Source organism: Eucyclogobius newberryi, unplaced genomic scaffold (genome assembly GCF_026437365.1).
Source record: "Eucyclogobius newberryi isolate DKJ021-1_F unplaced genomic scaffold, fEucNew1.0.hap1 SCAF_14, whole genome shotgun sequence".
NCBI lineage: Eukaryota > Metazoa > Chordata > Actinopteri > Gobiiformes > Gobiidae > Eucyclogobius > Eucyclogobius newberryi.
This window is the reverse complement of record NW_027315768.1, coordinates 19,153,683-19,175,799: the sequence shown is the minus strand read 5'-3', so window position 1 is coordinate 19,175,799 and position 22,117 is coordinate 19,153,683. Positions and strand designations below refer to the sequence as shown.

Sequence of the window (22,117 nt, the reverse complement as noted above, 5' to 3'; positions counted from 1 at the left end):
CCACCTGGAGAGGGCAAGCCACCTTTTTCCGGTCGAGAACCATGGCCTCGGATTTGGAGGTGCTGATTCTCATCCCAGCCGCTTCACACTCGGCTGCAAACCGTCCCAGTGCATGTTGCAGGTCCGGGTTTGATGGAGCCATCAGGACAACATCGTCTGCAAACAGCAGAGATGAGATCCTGTGGTCCCCAAACCGGACACCCTCCGACCCCTGACTGCGCCTAGAAATTCTGTCCATAAAAATTATGAACAGAACCGGTGACAAAGGGCAGCCCTGGCGGAGTCCAACATGCACTGGGAACAGGTCTGACTTACTGCCGGCAATGCGAACACAGCTCCTGCTCCGGTCATACAGGGACCGGACAGCCCTGAGCAAAGGGCCCCGGACCCCGTACTCCCGGAGCACCCCCCAAAGGACACCCCGAGGGACACGGTCGAAAGCCTTCTCCAGATCCACAAAGCACATGTGGACTGGTTGGGCAAACTCCCATGAGCCCTCGAGCACCCAATGGAGGGTATAGAGCTGGTCCAGTGTTCCACGACCGGGACGAAAACCACTCTGCTCCTCCTGAATCCGAGGTTCGACTATCGGTCGGATTCTCCTCTCCAGTACCTTGGAATAGACCTTACCCGGGAGGCTGAGGAGTGTGATCCCTCTGTAGTTGGAACACACCCTCCGGTCCCCCTTCTTGAACAGAGGGACCACCACCCCGGTCTGCCAGTCCAGAGGCACGGTCCCCGAACGCCACGCGATGTTGCAGAGACGTGTCAACCAAGACAGTCCTACAACATCCAGATACTTTAGGTACTCAGGGCGGATCTCATCCACCCCCGGAGCCCTGCCACCGAGGAGTTTGCGAACAACCTCAGTGACTTCAGCTTGGGTGATGGATGAGCCAGCCTCCGAGTCCCCGGTCTCTACTTCCTCTTCGGAAGACGTGACTGAGGGATTAAGGAGATCCTCAAAGTATTCCTTCCACCGTCCGACGACATCCCCAGTTGAGGTCAGCAGGCCTCCACCCGCACCGTAAACGGTGTTGGTGAGACACTGCTTCCCCCTCCTGAGGCGCCGGACGGTTTGCCAGAATTTCTTTGGTGCCGACCGATAGTCCTCCTCCATGGCCTCCCCGAACTCCTCCCAGGCCCGGGTTTTTGCCTCTGCGACAGCACGAGCCGCGGCTCGCTTGGCCTGCCGATACCCGTCGATGACCTCCGGAGACCTACAAGCTAGAGTGGCCTGATAGGCCTCCTTCTTCAGTCTGACGGCATCCCTTACTTCCGGTGTCCACCACCGGGTTCGGGGGTTGCTGCCACGACAGGCACCGGAGACCTATATTGTTTATATTATATTATATTATAGATATGATATAATATGATATATTATATCACATCTATATGTAGATATGATATATCTACAGATTGCTTAAGCTGACCAATTTTTGTAATATTTGAGGTGTTTCATGACAAAAACAAGTTTCATTGTCAAACTGTTATGGTCTGCTATATTTTTTGTTCAATTTGTCCTGAGTAATGTTAGATTTAAGAAATATTAGAGTAATTTGTTCAAGTGCCAACATTATCACTATGGAGTATTCACCATCACACAGAGCATATAATGTGTTATTTTAATTTTGTTTATTTTTTTCTAATCCAGGAACAAGTTGTTAGGTGCTCACTGGTCTGTGGTCCACTTTCTTCAGTCTGTGTGAGGACATTTGGACGTGGTGTTGATCTGTGGAGCTTGACTTGGTCTCAGCCTTACCATAACCAGGGCAAAACATGAATATATATGCGTATATGTGTATATATATATATATATATATATATATATATATATATATATATATATATATATATATATATACATACATACATACACACACACACACACACACACACACACATACATACATACATACATACATATATATATATATATATATATATATATATATATATATATATATATATATATATATATATATATTTGAGTATTTCTTATCCATTGTTTATATTTGCACGCATCGCAACCAACACATTTGAAGTTTTTACAAGATTTTTATGTAAAAAAAAGTCACAAACTTGTGACATCTGCATACTTAATATACAATATAGCATTTCAATAACAAACATCTCATGACAAACATGAACAATATCTACATTCACATAATCCTCAAGGGAATAAATTAAATCTATACAGTCACCTCCATCTTGTTCACCCTCACGCAAACATTTGTACACTGTTGCTCACTTGACCCACCAAGTGTTGTGCATCACGTCTTTAAACAAAAGCTCATAGAAGCTGGTAGTTACATTAACTGACACAGAATCTACAGACATCTTTACATTATGCAACCTATCTTTAACAACTGTAAATAATACATAAACAAAACAGTCTTCAAATCTAGCTGTTGTTAATATTTTTACAGGATAGTGTTTTAAAAGAAATGGATTAAAAAACAAACTTTGGTGTGATTTGATCAGACAGAGAAAACACAATCAGTCCAGTCCGGCTGGCTCACAGCTGTTACAGAATAATTACAGACAAATATTTGTGAAACAAAGAAGTACCGGCAAGTTCAACATGTACTCTGACACATCTGTACATTGATTTAGTTATTTATGACCAGAGAAAGAATAAATACATATTTTTGTGGAACAATGAAACGGTACAATGTTGGCAATACAGCACATAGTGACGAGATGCTGGCATCAAAAAGAGCTGATGGTCAGAAACAGAAAGTGCTCATGTTGATCATCAGGTCTTAATGTCAGAAAAAACAGTGTAGGTCTCACTGCAACTGGACGACGTGCTGAGGTTTCCAGAGCCGCTGCCCTCTAGAAGAAGCATCAATATCAATAATGTAACTATTTTATGCAAACTATGATATATACTTATTTAGTTTTATATCATATTATTCTTTTGGATACCTGAGCTGTTGAGGGACTGGCAAGACTTAGACTTTCTGACGAGTGACAGAAGGTTTGAAGCAGCAATCCAACCCTCCTTTAAAGTGCTAAGGTTGCGGACAAGCCTGCAGAACAGAAAATAATGATTCGTCAAAACATATAGTACATACATCACAATAAAAGCACCAAAAAAAAAAGACTGGTGCCAGTGCGTGAGTGGCAAAGCGTCAACTGTAACATCAAGTTTGGCTGTTGAACCTTGGTGTGTGGGCGTGAACAATGAATGGATCATTTGCCCCACACTAATACTTCCACAACTACAACTACATTTAAACAAAAACAGAATTGATTTTTACCACTGTTTGTCTTCGCCCTCTTGGACTAACTGAACCATGTCTCCACTCTTCAAAGACAAATCTTCAGAGCCGTCCAGGTCAATATTCACAATGTATTTGCCAACACACTATAGACAATGTAGTGAATAAATGACTGTTAGTAGATCATTATTGCTTTGCTACTTTATTTTCTAATTATATCCTACCAGTTTCTTGTCAGCGTCCTCTTCAGTGTCTGAGTTTAGTGGATCTTCAGCACTTGAATATCCATCATGCTCCTCAGAGGCGTTCAGGGACATAGAGGCCTTGTTCCATCCTGAAAGATATCAGATCAAATTTAAATCAATAAAGTTTTACCACATCATTTACTTGGTTTATGAAAGGGAATCGTGGAATAGAGCCCCAAATTCACCTGCAACATGAAGGATTAGAAAGAAAAAAAAAGACTAAGAAAGACGATCTGGCAAGATACACACATAAAAGTTGTTCCCCGACCACCATAAATTACAAAAGAGGAGGACGAGAACGCCGGAAGAAACGGCAAAAGAAGAGTATTTCCCAGAGCCTGAAGAAAACCCATGCAAATTACATCTGACCAAATGTCTGAGATGAGTAGGAATACTTGACTCGTTAATGGGAAAAAGTGTGAAAGTGGTATAGTTTTAGCATTATTCTGAACTGTGACCCATGTACCTCTCCATTTAGTGTGTATGACACTTGTGGTGCTGAACCACCTGGTTCTGCTCAGGTGAAGGGGAGGAGGACCTGCATCTGAGGCACATGAAGTAGTGCAAACATCACCCTGTAGCGTTAAAGCTATGTGCACATCACGGTTTTGAAATTGTATGATCCAAGATTTAAAGTTGTCCCCATAAATAAGAAATAGAATACAATTAAGAAGTAGTGTTTACCTTTGAAGCCAAATGGTGTGGGATCACTCTGTCGTTTCGTCTTGTGATCAGGACACGGTGGTGATTCTAGAGGGTGATAATAGGGATATATAAAGGATTATTATAAAAATATCAGTCATTTAAATATGTTACAAGACAAATAGAAGGATTTCTTGACTATTTAAAACACTTTAACAAACACGGAGCACACAGGGTCTGACACAAATAATACCTGGAGGTGGAAGGATCATCAGGGGTAATGTAAAACTTTTATCATCAGTAGCTGAGAACTCTGTGAAGGGAAGCATGCAGTATTTGACCTACTGTTTCATTACCGCATTGGCAATAGTATAATAACATCTATATTGTATATTATCTATTATCACTATTTTTGGGTGTGAATGTGTCCCACATTTACCTTTCGGGGCTTTGAGGTTACTAAAGCCCTGTAAAGTAAAGCGCTTTTTAGCAACAGCCGCTCTGTCTGAGGCAGGACTTATGAAAGCCTCTTCTGAGTAAGAGGAGAGACAGAGGGAAAGACAGACATAATGACAGGACAGTAAGTTTACATGTAGTGAAAAGGGAAAGAGAAACACAATCAGACAATGAATAATTTGATTTTTACAAACCTTTTGCAGCTGGTTTTGGTGAAGAACAGTTTATGTCTGGGCTGCCTGGTTCTGCTTTTCTCTCTTCTCCCTTTTTCATTGACTTCTGTCCAGTCTTAAAAGGGCTGTGAATTTCATCATTGAGAGTAACTATGTGGATTTAAACACATTTTACATTTGTCAATATAATAGAACATACCTGAGGCTCACAGCTCCTGTCACCGGAGGAAACTGGAAAACATGGTCTGGTGCCCTCTGTTGGCTGGCCTCTGACAGTAACAAATCAAATCATATAGTCAATCATTTTGCTCTGTACATTATTGTAAGTAAAGACATCTCTCGTTACCTCTGTAGGCCTGAAGCTGTGTTGTCAAGAGCTTTCTGATCTCATTCACCCAAATGGTCTTCACGTCAGCAGTGTGGGCCTAACATCACGCAGCATTAATCCAACAAACCTTCACCATTTTGTTAATTCATTGCACATAATGTTACATAAGAGGCAATACCTGCACAATATAGACTTCTTCTCTGGAGTTGGACCAGATTTCAAACTTCTTGTTGTCTCCCTTGGCATTTTCAGTGAACCCGATGGCAGTCATCTATCAAACAACACAGAGAGGAGATGCTACAATGCAACAAAATATATGACGAATGACGAAATAATCTTAAATAAAACATACGCTGAGAGACTGTTTGAAGCTGTAGGATGGGGCTTTCTCGTAGCCCTCTCCGTTCTCCTCTCTTCGCTTGCAGAAGAGAAGTGCTTTCTCGTGGAGGAACAGGTGTCTTTGCATGGGCTTAAACCGGGCCAAGTCTTTCACTTTGGCATGGCCTTTCTTATGCTCTGTCCACACGCTGAAGGAACCTTGCATCAGCAGTTTACCCAGCTCACTCATATTGCCCTATGGAAACAAATATCTTTTAGATTTTGTAAATAACGTCAGCATGTGTTTATTAGTCTCACCTCGTATCCTGTGATGGCGATGAGGTGCATGGAGTCGTTAACAGCCTTCAATATGCCCAAGATGGAGGACAGTGCGTCCTGTAGGTCCTCTGCTCCTGCACAGCGCTTACTGTACTTTAGCATTTCCTGAGGTCGTTTACAAATTTAAAAATGAGTTTCTACAAAGCGTTACAGTAAATTCAAACTTTTATGAGATGAATAATATACCTTCAATAGCAGCTGGTATTTGGTAATTCTTTGGACGGGTTTGAGCAGATAGGAATCCAGGCCCAGTTTATGTTCCAACTTCTTCTGACACTCCTGGTAACAGTCAAAAGACAATTCATACATTCAGGTCTTTCCTTCCTGCAGCTGTCAGACTCTACAACAAACACTGTTAGCCCTGAACATGTGTCATTCATCTTCATAATCATGTGCAATACTGGCATATTCATGTGCAATACTGGCATATTCATGTGCAATACTGGCATATTCATGTGCAATACTGGCATATTCATGTGCAATACTGGCATATTCATGTGCAATACTGTTTGGTGCAATATTCTCTGTCCATAGAAGAGTGTTACTATTGTTATTATTATTAAGAGCTTTTCTATTTCGTCTTTACTAAAGTTTTTTTTTATAAGTCACCTGTTCTTTATTATTTACTTCTGTACCTACTTTGTGTTGCAACACTAGAATTTCCCCATTGCGGGACAAATAAAGGCTTATCTTATCTTAGCTATAGTGCAGAAACATGACAAAGCAGTTGTTTTACCTGGAAAAAGGCACAGTCGGAGCACTGCCTCCAAAGGCTTTCAGAGCGGGGCTTGTTATGGCAGTACTTCTCATAGATTTGTAGGTCTGTCATCTAAAAGAAACACACAATTCATAAGAACAAAGAATATCACAATATTAAGGAAAAAACTTTACTCACGTACACGTTCAAGGAAACATCTTCCAACCAACTCTGGACAGTCAGTGTACAGCTCCAACTCTCTGAGGAAAGTTCTACAAGTGACAAAATAGACATTTTACCACATAAACAATGCTGTTGATTCAATCATGTGGCAGTGCAGTGATATACAAATCCCTTCAGGTGGCGCCCATTCACCTTTTATGGAAGTGGTAGATTTCTAGCATGTTGCCAAACAAAATCTCCTTTTTGTTTTGCAAGGGAGTGGGTATGAGGGGGGCCATGGCTGGATTATCCATCTCAGAGGCATAGCCCTGGGAAACAGAAAGAACAATATTAATAATCATAAGAATCATAAGAATAACAAAAAAAGAACAAAGACAACAGCAATAAAAACCATCATAATAATAACAACTTTACAATAATGATATGTCATTTTGTGATAATAACCTGTAGTACACAAAGCAGTTCTTCCACATAGGCTCTCTCTGTTTCTAGCAGCTCGTTCATCACATGTCTATAGGAAAGAAAGGAGGAAAAGTAAGAGAAAAGTCAAATACGTAATGCTTTGTGAGAAATGATAATAGTTTTCATGCTGGCCATCTGGTGTGTAACTTGAGTATAGATTAAGGAGTTTATTGTTTCTCTTTCACCTCCGGAGCACTGCCAGGTTTTCCTCTTCCTCTGACAAAGAGGCATGTCGGCTGCTACTGTCATCATTTATCAGCTGGCCATTTTCCTGAGATAAACAACATATGTATTACTTTGATAGCTATCCATATTTAAATTGAAAAACTAGTTCCCCACTCACAGTTTCACAGATGATAGTACTGCAGGAGTCCACCTCTGAGATCTTCTCTTGCTGTGCTTTGTGAGCTGTGGCAGAGTTTGGTGATGAGAAAATGGAGCTAAACAGTTATTTGTGCGAGGACAGTATAACAAAGTACCAGGAGAGGGCAGAGGGGATTTGATGAAAGCCTCTGGTCTTGGGGCGACTGGCTGAACTGGTCTGGTTTGTTTGGCTGCGAGCTTCTTCAAACTGACCCTCCTCTTGTCAAACATCTCCAGCATGGACGTCTGTTTTCGGAAGACCTTTTCCACTTGATCCTGTGGACAGAAATGGGAGCCATATTGGACATTATTTTGTACTTCACACATATTATTGCTGTGTATTATAGTTTGCAGAATGCAGGTGGACTTCTCCTTTCTATTTACGAACACCAGCTGGCGGCGTGAGCTTATCTCACACTTGTGGTTGGTAACACTTACTCTGAACTGCGGGTTAAGGACAGTCTCATATTCGCTCCATATGCCGCTCAGGTCGGTCAGCTGATTCTGCCCTGAATTGTCCAAGTGCCGTTCAAGTTCCTTCAGTGCTAGCTCTGCCCCCTCGTGTGACTGGCACTTGTCCACTGGCTGAGATGCTAGCAAGTATATCCCGTCATCACACCATTTTGATGCCTGCAGGAGACATACAAGAAAAGGTAAACATGAGGCATGACAAAACAAGGTGGAGAAAGAACTGTGGTGTTTTGTGTGTAAGACTCACCCTCTCCAGATGGTGATGTAGCTCAAGAGCTTTCAGTAGATGGTCTTTCTTGGCTTTAAGGTTGCTGGACACATCCTCACTGGCCGATCTGAGGTCAGTGCATTTTGGCTGTATGGAGTCCTCAGAATAGTGCGAGTGTTTCACCAGCTCCTCGCCCTCACAGGCCAAAGCTGAAGCCCTGTCCAGCACCTCCTGTGGACCAAAAGGCTCGATTGAAACCTCCATGACTTGCCTGAAATCCTTTGCGTTTTATATATGATTCTAGATATTCTCACAATAGAATCTTTCAGGACTGACGTGTTTGGAATAGTGCACACACAGCCTGGTACTGGTTTAAACATTCTATCCCATTAGTGAAGGGGATATTGACCAAAGTTAATATCTCAACATTTAAAATCTCGATAATATTTTAGTTTCAAGTATCGCACAAAACATTAATGGTCCGTCTTGGGAGACTATACTAGATGTGTCTGTCTCTTTTTGAGGACAATATGTAAGTTTGTATATCTCCAAAACAACAATTGTGATATTATACATTTTTGATACATCACCCACCTCTATATCACATTCCTTTTAATGAGGCAGTAAAATAAGAACTGTCTCTTTAATGTTTGTAAAAATGATTGAAAATGATTGCTTATTATATGTTTATTACAATTGGCAAGTAGTTTTAAGAGACTGTATCCAACTTCCATCTCAGTTCCTAAAAACTGAAAGTGGGATTTGTGGTGCTTGAAGAAGTAAAACTAAAATTGAACCGCTGTATTTCTGGTGCATTACTGTCTAACCAAACGTGAAGGGCATCAGCATTTATGCAAAATTTGTATCAACCCCGCAATGTCAATAAACTACTCAATATGGCATTTCTCATGTGTCAGTTGCGAAAACAGCCCTTGTCTTTTGGTTTTTGGTGGCAAACACTAACTGTTCCATTGACAATGCATTGGAACCAACATACAGTGTGGTTATAAGTCACTTACACAGACTCTCTTCTCATAGGTGCTGAGTTCACTGTAGATATGGTCGGCGTGGGCAGGACTGATCCCCACCTCGGAAAACGTTGCAAGTTTCTCCACCACCTGATTCAGCAGAGCGCTCACCTAAAGCAACAACAGCCTCTTGAGTCTTAACTCCTTACAAAGTCCGTTATCACGATGAGAGCGTGAATGTTCAAGCTCACCTCTTTGTAGCTATGCTCAAAGTGGCACAGCTGGAGGCACTGGTCCAGTTTGGTTTGGTGCCTCAGCCAGAACTCATCAAATGCCCTCTCTGTCTCATCCAGCTGGGAGAGCAGTCTGGCACCAGAAAAACACTGCTTAATAATAATACAGTTGCAATCCTTTGACTGACAGGAATCGAAACGCAACTGAAGCTAATGATCCTATTAATGCTAGATAACAGTACGAAACAGCAATCACAGTTTAAAAGGCAAGGTGTATGTTTATCGACAAATGGCAATAAACCTTTTTCTGATTCTGATTCTGATTCTGATTCTGAAGGTATGTAGCTTTTTCCTATACTGAAAAAATGAACTACAACTGTATTTGTGTTGCCAGTGCCTTAAACTTCACTGCTTCAATGAATTTATTTTTTGTTATGTGAAGCACTTTACATTTCTTTGTGTGCTCTATAAAAAACGTGCCTTGCATTGCCTAAACCAACTGGATTTCAGCTTTAAAACTGAAACAACCCAAATGAGAGACTCAAGAGAGGCTCATTCTGCTTTCTGATTGGATAGAATCAAAAACACAAAATGACAACATAAACAACTCGGCACGTGTCCAATGTTTTGCGTTTAAAAATAAAAATATTAAAAGTGATACCAGCAAAAGCCATACTTGAGTCCAAAATGTTCTGAAATTCACACATAGCCAAATTTAACCACAGATAATACTATTTCATTCCTTCCTCTCACCGTTGCACAGTGGCCAGGTTCTCCAACTCGTCTTGGTTCATATTGTGGTCAGGATCGCTCACGACGGGCTCATTGATGTTCTCTAGAAGTTCACTGCCACGTCCCAAAGTCACCGACAGGTCCTCCTACACACAAATAATATACATTTAACACAAAAATACATTCAGGTTGAAGCTCTTGTGTTTGTATAGACATAATAAAATAAAAATAGCACAAATAATGAATGTTCCTACCTTCATTTTGCTTTTCTTGCTGGTGTGTGTGTTGAGTAGACTTGTTGTGGCCTGGATTTCATTTGGGAGCTCAGTTTCAGCTAGTTCCATCCCAAACGACTGAAGCGTCTGTGCCATCTTCTTCACCATCAAAGCAAAGCCCTCGATCGCCTGATGCAAACACAAGTATATCATGTACCTTCGCTGTACTGTGCAAATGCAGTGTCTGATATACTGGTCCGTACAGTGCGATGGGAGATCCACTTCTCATGGCAGTACTCCTGTGCCCCCCCGAGCTCCTGGGTGAGCTGTGACCGGTCGATGTATGAATGAAGCTCCGTCAGTGAGCTCAGCATGATGACCTGAAGGCAACAGTCGTCTTAGGTCAAAAACAGAAGCGTTTCATTTCGATTTGGGAGACAGAAGTGCTGCACTCACTGGCACTTTCATTTTGAACTCATCTTTGTTCATCTTGAAGAGGAGGTCTGACAGAGTGCGCTGCAGGAGTTGGGTGGGCCTCAGAACCAGGACAAGCTGGAGGTTCCCAGGGAAAGCGCCCTGACAAGAGACATTTAGTATTCACATTACGATGTCATGAGATTTGTTCACTTTAGAAATGTTCCGCAGTACCAGCCCCACTGCATGTGCCTTTGCTACTGATATTTAATGTACGGTTAAAATGTTTAGCAAGGTGTTCATTTTGCAGAATGTCAGCAATTTTCAGTAGTAAATGTGGTTAATTTCGTCTCCCAGAGAAATGCATCTCTTAATGCATGTTTAATTAAATAATAGCCCAGAGAAATACATCTCTTAATGCATGTTTAATTAAATAATGGCCAAAATGACCACTTTGCATAATGGGTTAAATTTTTAAATGTCAGAAGCATATTTTTTTTAAGAATGGCATTATACACTAATGCACTGTTGAAAACTGTACACTGTTTAAGGTATCAAAACATGGCCATAATGGAATTACTAAACTAGATGTATTCATTAAGTAAAATAAGATAATGGACACCAGCTGAAAGCAGACTGAACTTGACAAACACAAGTACTGGTACATTTTGTGAAAATGAGAGTAACGTCCAAGGGTTTCCTCAATGTTGTGCAGCTTTAGCCGTGTGGCCTCTGGTGGTCACAGTCATGGTCTACTTATTTTCTGCTCTTTGTTCTTTGTCAGATTAGGACTTGCCATTCACACACAGAGATGAGCCAAGAGAGGGCTTAGTAACGAAACGATGGATCCGTCTGTAAAAACTCTTACTATTTGTGCAGATTTGATGACTAAAATTAAATAAACATACACCGTTCACACCATGCAAACAAACTACTTTTATTTGGCTAAACTCTGTTCAGTGCAAACTGAACAGAGTTCTGCCAGTTTTCATCACTGTCCATTTAGCAGCAGCGCTGAATAACTCCAACACCAGTTATTACAGGGATGACTGACTGCACTATATTACAACACTGTCAGTCTATAAAGCTCCCCTTGTGGAATTAATACAACTGGATTTAATTTGAAATTAATCAGTGCTTTTTCTAGATGTTTGGGGACCATAGCAGCTTTAGGCAATTATTATGAACATTGTAATCACTACATTTTATACAACATATTAAAGTGACATTAGCAAATACATTTTATTGACCATGTTTTCTATGCAGGTACGAAATAAGGAAATTGGTATATATTCTATTACAGCAAAAACCTACATTATATTGATGTTTTCCAGGTATTATTATTATTTTTTTTTACATGTATTTACACAGTTATTTTACACATCTCTGTTTGCACACATGGCGAGCTTTAGTGATGATGAAGATTAAGCTTACAGTGTTTGCACATCAATAACTCCAGCTGCTGTGATATTAATTATAATGATACAATAATATTAATCTGTTCCTTGCATTTGTATATTGTTTACTGCAATCCCTAAACTGAAATCCATAAACTGAATAATAAATGTGGTATTTCTTGTGTTTCTTGAGCACTCACACAATGACACAGGTAAATGTGACAGGTGAAACTTACAGCTATCCGGAGCAGGGTCCCCTTTACGGCTGCCCATCTGTCCTGTCTCCGATCAATGACCAGGATGAAACCCACTTCTGTTGGGGACAAGCAGCTACACAAATACACACAAAAGCATTCAATACGAATAATTTCAGTATTTTCACAACTCAATAAAACCTCGGATCTAAAGAGTTAATGTCTGAACAGTGAAATAGCCCGGATGCCAAGCTTTTGTCCCTGATTTTTTGTCATGCCGCTCTTTATCTCCTCAGACAGCTGCTGCAGCACAGGAAAGCATGCACAAGGATTCACCTCCGGATATTTCCCCCCCTTTCATTCTATTCCGTGAGAGAAATTCAATTAAAACAATAAAAAATGCACCTTTAAAGAAATATCCAGAAAATTCTCTTCCTTAAAGACGATTAACAGCAACACTCAAGCTCCAGACAAAAAGCCCTTGTTCACATGAGATGTAAAGCATGATTGTCATGGATGGAGCCAGGAAGACCCTCAAAAAATCTAGACACTGCCCCCATTGAAAAGCTTTTTAATTGTCCAATCACAAACTTGCATCAGAGTGATCCTCAGCCTATTACACACTGGTTATGGAGTGATGAGCAGCTTCAGCATCCAGTCAGTGTGGCTTCTGTGTGTGGGGGAGGGGCAGCAGTCAAAACACACACAAGGTTCTCATGGCATTTGCATTATAACATTGGGGAACCTTGTGGCATTTCTACTACTTTAAACATTATTTTCAGTTTGCTTGGTTTTTGTTTGTTTGTTTGTTTGTTGCTCACCATTTTGTTTGAAACAGAATTTACAAAGAAAAGGGGAGTTCTGCAAAGATTTATGGCTGAAATGTGGTTCAACTCGATAACCCCTAAAGGCAGTAAAACAACATCAAAAGAACGGTTGCTTGGAAATATTTGATAAAGTATGATTTATGGAGATTAACATAACTACACATAGGACTGAACTGTTTTTTAAAATGCCCTTAATAATGTGATGTCAAAGTCACTGGTCTCAGATGTTGGACGCTGGCTTCTGGCTGGAGGCTACAAGTGCCCTGTTTAGGGTGCGGGTCCCTCAGGTAGCTGGCCATCTGTTGTCATGACAGGCATGAATCTAAATGAGTAAATGTCCATTTATCCCATGTATTCGCAGACAGACAAAGCTGAGCAAAAAAATACAAATGTTCACAATGCATTTTGTGCATAGATTTGTTTATCTACAAAGAATAGGTTTATAATTGTTATAACTGTTTATAACTGCTTACTGCCCTCTACTGGCAGTATTACTTGTCTGGGAATGTTACCATTGGGACCAGTGTGTCTACATGACTAATGACTTACTGCAGTGCACTGCCAAGGGCAATACTCTGCAGTATGCGGTCAACAATAGACTGATGACCGCCATCATCGCACATGGCCACATTTACCTGGGCACGCTGGTCAGGTAGGTGAGCACATTGTGGAACTCTCTGTCTGTTATCTCTCCAAATGAGGGAAACTCTGGAAACACGATGATTGGACTGCCATTGTCACCTCTGCCACCTGTGAAGTCAAACACATACATTAGAAACTCTGGTCAAACATACAGTACACGTGTTTAGTTGTCTTTATGAAACAGCTGTCAGCTCTAGAATATCAATCCCTCTTTCTCTGCTTGTTGCTATAGCAACAGTAAGTGCACAGTCATGCTTCAGTGTCTGCTCTGATCTGAGGCTGCAAAATGGTGCCCAACTCCACTGCAGCCCCAAGGTCTGCTGCAACACACACTCACTCCTGTTTCACACCTGATTCACACCTGATTCACACGTGTTTCACACATGTCTCACACATGTCTCACACATGTTTCACACATGTTTCACACATGTTTCACACATGTTTCACGCATGTTTTACACATGTTTCACGCGTATTTCACACATGTTTCATGCGTATTTCACACGTATTTCACACATGTTTCACGCATGTTTCACCCGTGTTTCACACATGTTTCACACGTTTCATGCGTATTTCACACGTATTTCACACATGTTTCACACATGTTTCACCCGTGTTTCACACATGTTTCACAAGTATATATAATACACACAAAGTTAACTCACCTGAGAGAAAGGCAAATCTCTTTCTGAGGTCAGGAGTGATGTCTGCAGCTCGGAGTGGACTACTGTCCAGTTGCATGATCTCATCTGAAAAACATATCAGACACAAGGACATTTATTTCTTTCAACAAGAAAATGGTAGCTTATTTGCAACAAACTTGATACACCCACATTTATCACTTTTTAATAATGAATGTGGCGCATTAGTATTGATAATAAACCAATAGGTTAATAGGTTACATTCACGTGACATCAAAACATTCAACCAATAATACTGAATACAGATCATTGGAAGATTAAATTAATACTGTAATAATGCAGATTTTTGTTGCCAAACAATAAGTTCTTCGCTCTTGTCATTAAGAGACACAATCAGATTCAATATTTGTTACATCCCCATCTTTTTCTCTCTACTTCTTCTGTCTTGTTCATTTTATCTGTATATTAATGTGTATTGTACGTGTTGTCCCCCCCTGTCTGTAAATACCCCCCCTTTTTTTATATATGTTCAGCGTCTTTGGGTCACTGAAAAGCGCTATATAAATAAAAGTTATTATTATTATTATTATTATTAAATTTACCTTTTAGATATTTCATAGCAAAATACAATGCCATCAAAAGGGAAAAGTGACTCTTGCCTCCATCTGAGGCTATGACGTCCTCAAATCCCAGAAGGTGAATGAAACCTTCAGGTAGAAGTATGCCACACACAGACCTCCAAACTACCTGTGCCGTGTCATCTGGCAGAGCCTTGCACCGGGACCTGTCTGGTGTACCTTCATTTTGAGAGCAGTATTTCTCAGTCAGTTGGTAAATGCGCCATAGTCTCTTCTTTGTGATAACTTGGTCAGCTTACACTCTCTTCTATTCCACGCTGGACTCTCTTTTGATTCCAAGTCAAACAATCCAAATGTCTAACAACAGTGACTCTTTGAGGGTGGGAAAACTATCAGGTGACTTGGCCTTAGGCTCTCATTAAACATAACACCCTCTCCTTGCGCTCCCTTCACACACAGATACTCAAACAAACTGTATCAACATTTGGGATTCAAGCACAAACTAGTGGAACATGTCTGTCTGCCTCTTCGTCTTTAAAACATAAATAAAATGAATTTGAAATACATTCCTTTGCTATATAACTAGATATAACATGTATTGAATTGATACAACTCAAAAATGTTTCCCACGCATAAATTAGTATTACAAATCATAGAGTTAAAAAAACAAAAACAAACATATTATAGTCACTCAAAGATGCTTTATTTATCTTATTTTTTTTACTCCCCACCAAGTTACTTCATATGCTCTGGGAGAATGGAAGCAAGGCCACAAGGAGAGGAAGGTGTGTCTTGCTCTAACCACTCAGCCACTCCCACATTAACAAGAGGCCCAAAACAATAACCTGTGCAGCCGTAGTTTTAGCAGAACTCTGTAGTAAACATTACTCCACACATGGACCATTAAAGACTTGAGACGTCTGTTGTGGATTTTCAGTGACAACTCCAAAATATAAGATTATAATTGTGCGAGAACAAGGAAAACATTGGAAGTCAACAGTTTGTTTAAGCCCATAAGCAGCTTTTTTGCTTCTCACTGCTTAATTTGAAAAGGTAAACACATATTGGCTGTAATAAAACCTTGTCCACACCGTAACCTGATAATACAAGTCAGCCGTCTTCTGAACCACATCATTTCAACCTCCATTTGTCTTCCTGACTTGACCTGAAGCATGGGTGTACAAACCAGCACAAGCCTGGCATGTGGATCAGACAGAGACGAATGGGTATTTTTTGTGATGCTTGTGCCAGAGGATTGTGGCTTGGCTGAAGGTCAATTATGGCCCCGGGACATGGCACACAAAGCTGCAGCGGACAGTCCATCTGCCCAGCGCTCACAGGCACGCTCCAAACCCTCTCAAGTTCACACGGGGAGCAGCAGTTTCCTCTTTCCACCAGCCACGCCTCGCCCCGAGCTACTCCCACACGTATCAACCCCCGCCCGCCAAGACCTGTGCTTTGTAGCCAGAAGACAGGGTATTCTGTTACTGAGAAATCCCCTGAAAACATGTCACATTTCAGTTTCATCCAATTCATACATAATGCCTACAAACATTCTCCAGATTTCCTCTTACTGCTGTCTTGTCTGTCTTTCACATCAGCCTCGGCCCCTCTGGCAGTCTACACAGAAAGACATGACGAGACTGTAAATCACACTGCCGTTAGAATATATTGTGTTTGACTGTTTTGGAGTAGTATCGGTGATGTAAAATTGCTTCCGTCTAAATAATATGTTTGTTAGAGGAGTTAGACCTCTTTGTTTGTTTCCCACCTTTAACAGTTTGCAGAATATCTCTAATCCCTCAATATTTCAGATTACAATTAGCTTTTGGGACAGCTCTCAGCACTATACAGTGTTGCGTTAAGTTAAGTTGCGATAAGTTAAGCAAGATTCAAGATAGAGTAGAGCAAAAATGTGCTCTGTGCTCTATATGTAGCCACATCCTCTTTTATCCTGGTCCAAAGCAGGGATAAACACAGATGGCTGCAAGAGAACGAGCAACTGGAATAAAATCTATGCCACATAAAAATGTAAATGACTGGAAACTGACACTAACAATGATAATTAGAAAAACTCAAATGAAATATTTTTTGAAAAACATTTTCTTTGACCATTGTTTACACAGTTGTCAAAATCGTTTTTTAAGTTACGAATGGCTCAAGACATAACTCGGTGTGGCATCTATATGTATAAAGGGAAACAACATATATCGTAGTTTGATTACACTAAAGATTTTGGATACTCTTGAATAAGTTGTAATAACCACGTCGCACCCCTCAGTGGAAAAACATACCCTTTTAATGAATATAAAAATCTATTGCTGTCTCCATTTGGTCAAACGTCTTCTGAAAAAGTTCAATCAATACCTGGTTAAATGAGCATCTAGATACAATACTAGTTTTAGCATTGATTAGCATCCAGGCACGTGTCACATACTACCATCGGACCTTTATAACAAAGTCGTAAACACAAAGCTCCATGGACCACCTGCTGCTTTGGTCACTAATGTTCTTTAAAGGGCTTAACACAGAGGATTAGCGCACACTCACGCTCATGTTTGAGACCAACGAGTCAAACATTACTGGGTCACAGTCACACACCTGGTCTGGACCTCCTGCTTCTACTGACACAGATTAGGCACACGACCAACAGCAGGTTCACAAGGACACAAACAAGATAATTCCACTTTTATTCTAACGATTTGATCTGTCTTAAACACTTTAACGTTTTACTGATAAAGTTAAAGGTGAACTATGTAAATTGTCTGGTGGAGATGTTGATGATTTGCCTGGGATGTTCCACAGTATAACTTTAACTTGTGCATCTTCTTCATAGAGACCAGCATCCAAGTTACAGGTCAGATCTGCGGAGAGTTGATCTAGCACACTGTAATAATGCAATGTTTTTCGATTTTTAACAACCAAAACAACTATGAATTAAGTAAGATGGATGAGTCAACTGCCATACTGTGGAACATTCCTGGCAAAGCATTAATATCGCCATGGAGATATACATAGCTAACAAATGCCCCACTACAAAAAGTGACATAATACAGCTGTGAAAGTTAAAAGGTGTGTGTAATGCATGTGTTATTAGCAGGCGCATCAATAAAAGTGGGAGAGGGCAGCACAAACTATAAGGGGCTTAAAGTCATGGCCGTGTGAGGAGCGTGAATGAGACGTGGAGACAGTAACACTGACGGCAGCACAAGTAACAGTTTGATGCAGCTGCTGTGACGTAGCTGTTATTTCTGAGAGCGTAACATTACAATTTACAAGTTGTCTAATACTAAAAGACTAAAATGTGTAATTGTAATAGATGTCCAATACTGCTTTCATTGTGCTGAAGATGCCACGATGCCCTCTGTCTGTAAAATAGACTTGTATAGTGTAAAATAATCAGGTCGATGAAAGGCTGTATTTGTCACAGTGGGGAAATTGATTTGCAGCATTGTCATAGAATCTGATTTGTGTACCAGAATCCAGGTTGGGCGTTGTTTGCAAACAAGGGGATTTTTTAAAAAAAGCATTTGAACTGGACCGTAGACGAACTGCAGCATGTTGGTTAATGTGAGTGGACAGAAGCCACCACAAACACCAAAGTTAGTCTATCCCATTATCTAAGGAAAACAACATGCAAAACCATGAACGAGGACGAGGAACAGATTAAAATGAAGCATATTATCAACGTCACCTACCACACAGCAGCCAGTGGCAGCAGCGAGAGAGCCTATAGTATCTCTTCACCTCCTGCATGGATATCCTGACGTGAGTGCGCCTCTCCTCCACCGGGCGTAAACAAACATCTAGTGTCCTTTCAGCACATGAGTTCAACACGTCCATGTCACTTTTCCCTGTTTCTGCCTCCACATAAAAAGGTAGAGAGTCGATCGAGTCCATCTCCTCTCTTTTGACATCTTTTTCCCTCAGCTCTTCTGTCAGTTCTGAGTCAAAGCTAACCCCGGAGTCTAGCTCAGCATCCTCCTCAATGAATACATCCACAGCGTCTTCTGCTCCCATTGCACTACATACAAAGTCCCCTTCACTCATGAAAGCCACGCAGATCCTTCACAGTAACATCTCAGTATCTTTTTTGTCACCACGATCTCTCACTAACTGCAGGGACGTTTTTTCCAAACTCGGGTTACCTTTACCTGCAACAAAGGCATCAGTGTAAGGGAAAGCTCCGCCTTCTTCTCATGGTTACCCCACACCTAAAGAGAGGCTACCCGAACCCTCTCATTTCAATAACCCAGATTTAAGGAAAACAACCACTGACAAAGCATTGTACAATGTAGGTTAGTGTTATGTTGTTCCATATCGACAATATTATCATAACCTATACGACGGTCCTACAAAAGGTCCTACATTATTTACCGGGAAGTAAAAAGCCCACATTCTCGGAAGCCCATTCAAAACGTGGCCTGCAACTCCATTTCTTCATTCACACACTGTACTCATTCAAACCTTTCTTCTTGGGTTGGGATCTCACAAGACCCTATTATTACACAGTAGTGAAAGGTCTAATTCTAGTGTGATCCCAGAAAGACGACACTGTGTCTAAACAGAATATGCCAATTACAGTTGGCCTTCCCTAAGTTAAGTGCTACGTGTGAGTCCAGCGGTTATCCAACTGTAGCAGGACCAGGACCTACACACTGAAGCAATGATCCTTTTTTATCTATTCTATTTAGAGAAGCCTTAAATTAGGCAAAGTTTGGGGATTAAATTAAGTGTAGGGTATTGGTTAGACATTTGTAACACAGTTTAGTGCTGCTTCTTCCTGCTAATTAAAACTTTTCTAAAGATCTTTAGTTAGTTTACTTGGTTTACATTCTTTAAATTTAAATTCTCTCTTTCCTTTTGTGCCATTGGTCGTAAAGTCCTGCTCCTAAATGTAAACGCAAGGTATAGTTTAATGCTTGTTTTATGTTAAAAGTCACACTTGAGATAGTAAGCGTCGCAAACTCAGAGACACATTAACTAAAGCCATTAGACTACAAGTCAAAAGGATTAACCAAACGCAAAGTCTGTCTTTAGTGCAAGTACAGACAGTATTTTGTGTGTTTTTCAAGGTCAGTGAGTTGGGGCTAGGGGAGTGTCAACGAGTTACTGGTGAGGCACAATAACCAGTGGCAACAATGCAAATTACAGAGAGAACTATCTGTACCATGGGGACTTGCTAACTTGCTTGACTATGATGGGCATGTGTGGAACATCCAAACATTCACAAAATCATTCTCATTATCACAAAAAAATGATGAGAATACATGACCAAATGTAAATACCAACCGCTGAAAGACATGTCCTCCTATAAGAAAGATATATAACAGATTTGAAATAGTAAAAGCCAGACCTTTCTGCTCTGAGATGGACACAGTGCTAAACATCCAATCAGAATCAGAGGTGAAGTATTGTCACGCCAGTGTGTCTACAAATCCCCAGACTCACGTGAGTTGAGCGGCACCATCGGGATCCCAATGTCCGATGAAGCGGTACTAGTCCTGCGTTTCCTCCTCATGACTATCTCTCTCCTGACGGAAACAAAAAATCTGATCTGATCTATCCGAGATCCGAGCGTCCTTTTAAAATGTTCAAGGTCTCTGCTCTATGGTTGACCGGCCAGCTCAGCAGCTTTGATCAGCACTTTTCAGACCTCCATTCCAGCTACTTCACTGCTGGAGTGCAGCTATTTCTATTCTGCAGAAGAGTTGCTGCGCAGGAAAATCACTGTACTGCAGCCAGAATCTCAATGTGGGAAACTGAAGCATCTGTTAAAGTAGTACACACACACACACACACACACACACGAAATAGGAAAAAAGAGAGAAAGCTGTTCCAAAGAAATACAAGGCTCTGGGCATCGAGCCTCGTGAAAACTTAGTTATATTATATTAGCTATCACAAGGAAGATACATGCCTACAAGGGGCTGCTCAATAAAAATATTCATAGGCAAACTACTTTTGTACAGTTTTATCAGATGGGAATTCAACTGCAAGTCAATTCAATACTAAACTATGTCCATAACAACAACTTCATAAAAATATAACAAGATTGTGAGTCGTTTTACACCTCAATACAACTTTTACTTGCCCAGGTAATAGATGGCTAAAGCTCCACTACAATCTGGCATCATCACAAGAATGAACAAAGGTGTCATTTTACATTTCAAGGATAATCTTACCATTCCACTCTCTCCAGGAGTTCTTACGACTGTCAGGGCTGAAAGGGAAAGTATTGGCCAGTCCTGTAATGTCCAGGTTTTGGATGATCTGACTGAGGCGGTTCATGATGCGGTAGGACGCCTCTCCTCCCTCCCGCAGGATCTCATGGAGAGCCATAGGAGCAGCAAGCACACTCGCTCACCCCCCCGGAAATGACAAACATTTACCAGAATAACAAAACTCTGCAGTGCACTAGCAGTCTACCAGCTCTTATCCTCCGAGGGGACATCTGCATTGGTAACAACACGTGTGCGGCGTCCTGCGCAAAGATCCATCCAGGACACAGAGGAAAGCCCTTCAGACATTTATAGAACAAGCTGAGTCATGGTCTGAGGTCCGATAGCCCTCCAAAAGCAATACTCTTCACACCAGAGGCAATGCAGTGACACTGATGCTGTAGCTGCGGACATAAACTAAACACCGGTGCATTAGAGAAGGTTTGGAAGTAAGTACAAGGAGAAGGGGGAGGGACGGGGGCCAGCCGGTGAGGCACAAATCCCCTTCTGCTGCTCTGGCTAATTATATTTAACTACTTCTTCTACTTCCGAAACAAATCCGCCATATCTTGTGCTACATGTGTAATTGCTCCAACATTTTGTAACATTGCAAATAGGAAATGTCATGTAGCATCTTTAGCTTTTAAATCTGTAATCTTCTAATGAACTTGAAATGTCTGGTTAGCCTTGAATTGAAAAAAACAAAAGGTAAAAAAAAAGATATTAAAAAAACAGGTCAGCTGGTGTTAGTATTTGAGAAGGGGTGTTTTTCTCATACTGTATTCATGTGGAAGTGCTTGGCTGTGTTGGCTTTCACCCGCATCGGTTTATGAGCTGAATAGAGATAAAAGCAGAGCTGCTCTCTCTCCCACATACTGATGAGGCAGTGCCACAAAAGAAGTTGTTCTTCACTGAAAGACCAAGCTAGTCATAGTAATTCAAGA

At 41.0% G+C, this 22,117-nt stretch overlaps 1 protein-coding gene across 8 annotated transcripts; it reads right to left on the bottom strand.

Moving 5' to 3' along the window:
* Nucleotides 1-2,454: 2,454 nt before the first annotated feature.
* mcf2lb (mcf.2 cell line derived transforming sequence-like b) lies at nucleotides 2,455-21,592 on the bottom strand. 8 transcript variants are annotated; one of them, XM_072444767.1, is made up of 34 exons: nucleotides 21,138-21,592; nucleotides 14,399-14,482; nucleotides 13,728-13,842; nucleotides 12,308-12,401; nucleotides 10,717-10,836; nucleotides 10,524-10,640; nucleotides 10,300-10,449; nucleotides 10,067-10,191; nucleotides 9,332-9,446; nucleotides 9,132-9,251; nucleotides 8,152-8,343; nucleotides 7,872-8,063; nucleotides 7,550-7,709; nucleotides 7,414-7,478; nucleotides 7,256-7,341; nucleotides 7,053-7,119; nucleotides 6,801-6,916; nucleotides 6,628-6,697; nucleotides 6,465-6,557; nucleotides 5,915-6,007; nucleotides 5,708-5,833; nucleotides 5,424-5,645; nucleotides 5,250-5,342; nucleotides 5,090-5,168; nucleotides 4,943-5,012; nucleotides 4,765-4,868; nucleotides 4,554-4,646; nucleotides 4,368-4,427; nucleotides 4,157-4,222; nucleotides 3,939-4,016; nucleotides 3,452-3,561; nucleotides 3,267-3,373; nucleotides 2,932-3,035; nucleotides 2,455-2,838 (listed from the first exon to the last, which is right to left on the bottom strand). In XM_072444767.1, the coding sequence occupies exons 1-34, from the start codon at nucleotides 21,292-21,294 to the stop codon at nucleotides 2,759-2,761; spliced, it is 3,723 nt and encodes a 1,240-aa protein (XP_072300868.1). In that variant the 5' UTR covers nucleotides 21,295-21,592; the 3' UTR covers nucleotides 2,455-2,758. The 8 variants fall into 8 exon arrangements, 7 of the variants coding, with proteins under 7 accessions (XP_072300868.1, XP_072300871.1, XP_072300870.1 ...); XM_072444770.1 differs by lacking the exon at nucleotides 21,138-21,592 and adding an exon at nucleotides 20,404-20,488; XM_072444769.1 differs by lacking the exon at nucleotides 3,939-4,016 and having other exon boundaries at nucleotides 21,138-21,591.
* Between the last annotated feature and the right edge of the window lie 525 nt (nucleotides 21,593-22,117).

Bases quoted from the DNA above. Each gene is read 5' to 3' on its own strand.
- mcf2lb (XM_072444767.1), bottom strand. From the start codon at position 21,294: ATGGCTCTCCATGAGATCCTGCGGGAGGGAGGAGAGGCGTCCTACCGC. The intron at 9,252-9,331 runs GTGAGCTTGAAC...TTGTTGCTTTAG, and splicing joins TTGAGCATAGCTACAAAGAG to GTGAGCGCTCTGCTGAATCA. The intron at 5,646-5,707 runs GTGAGACTAATA...TTGTTTCCATAG, and splicing joins TCGCCATCACAGGATACGAG to GGCAATATGAGTGAGCTGGG.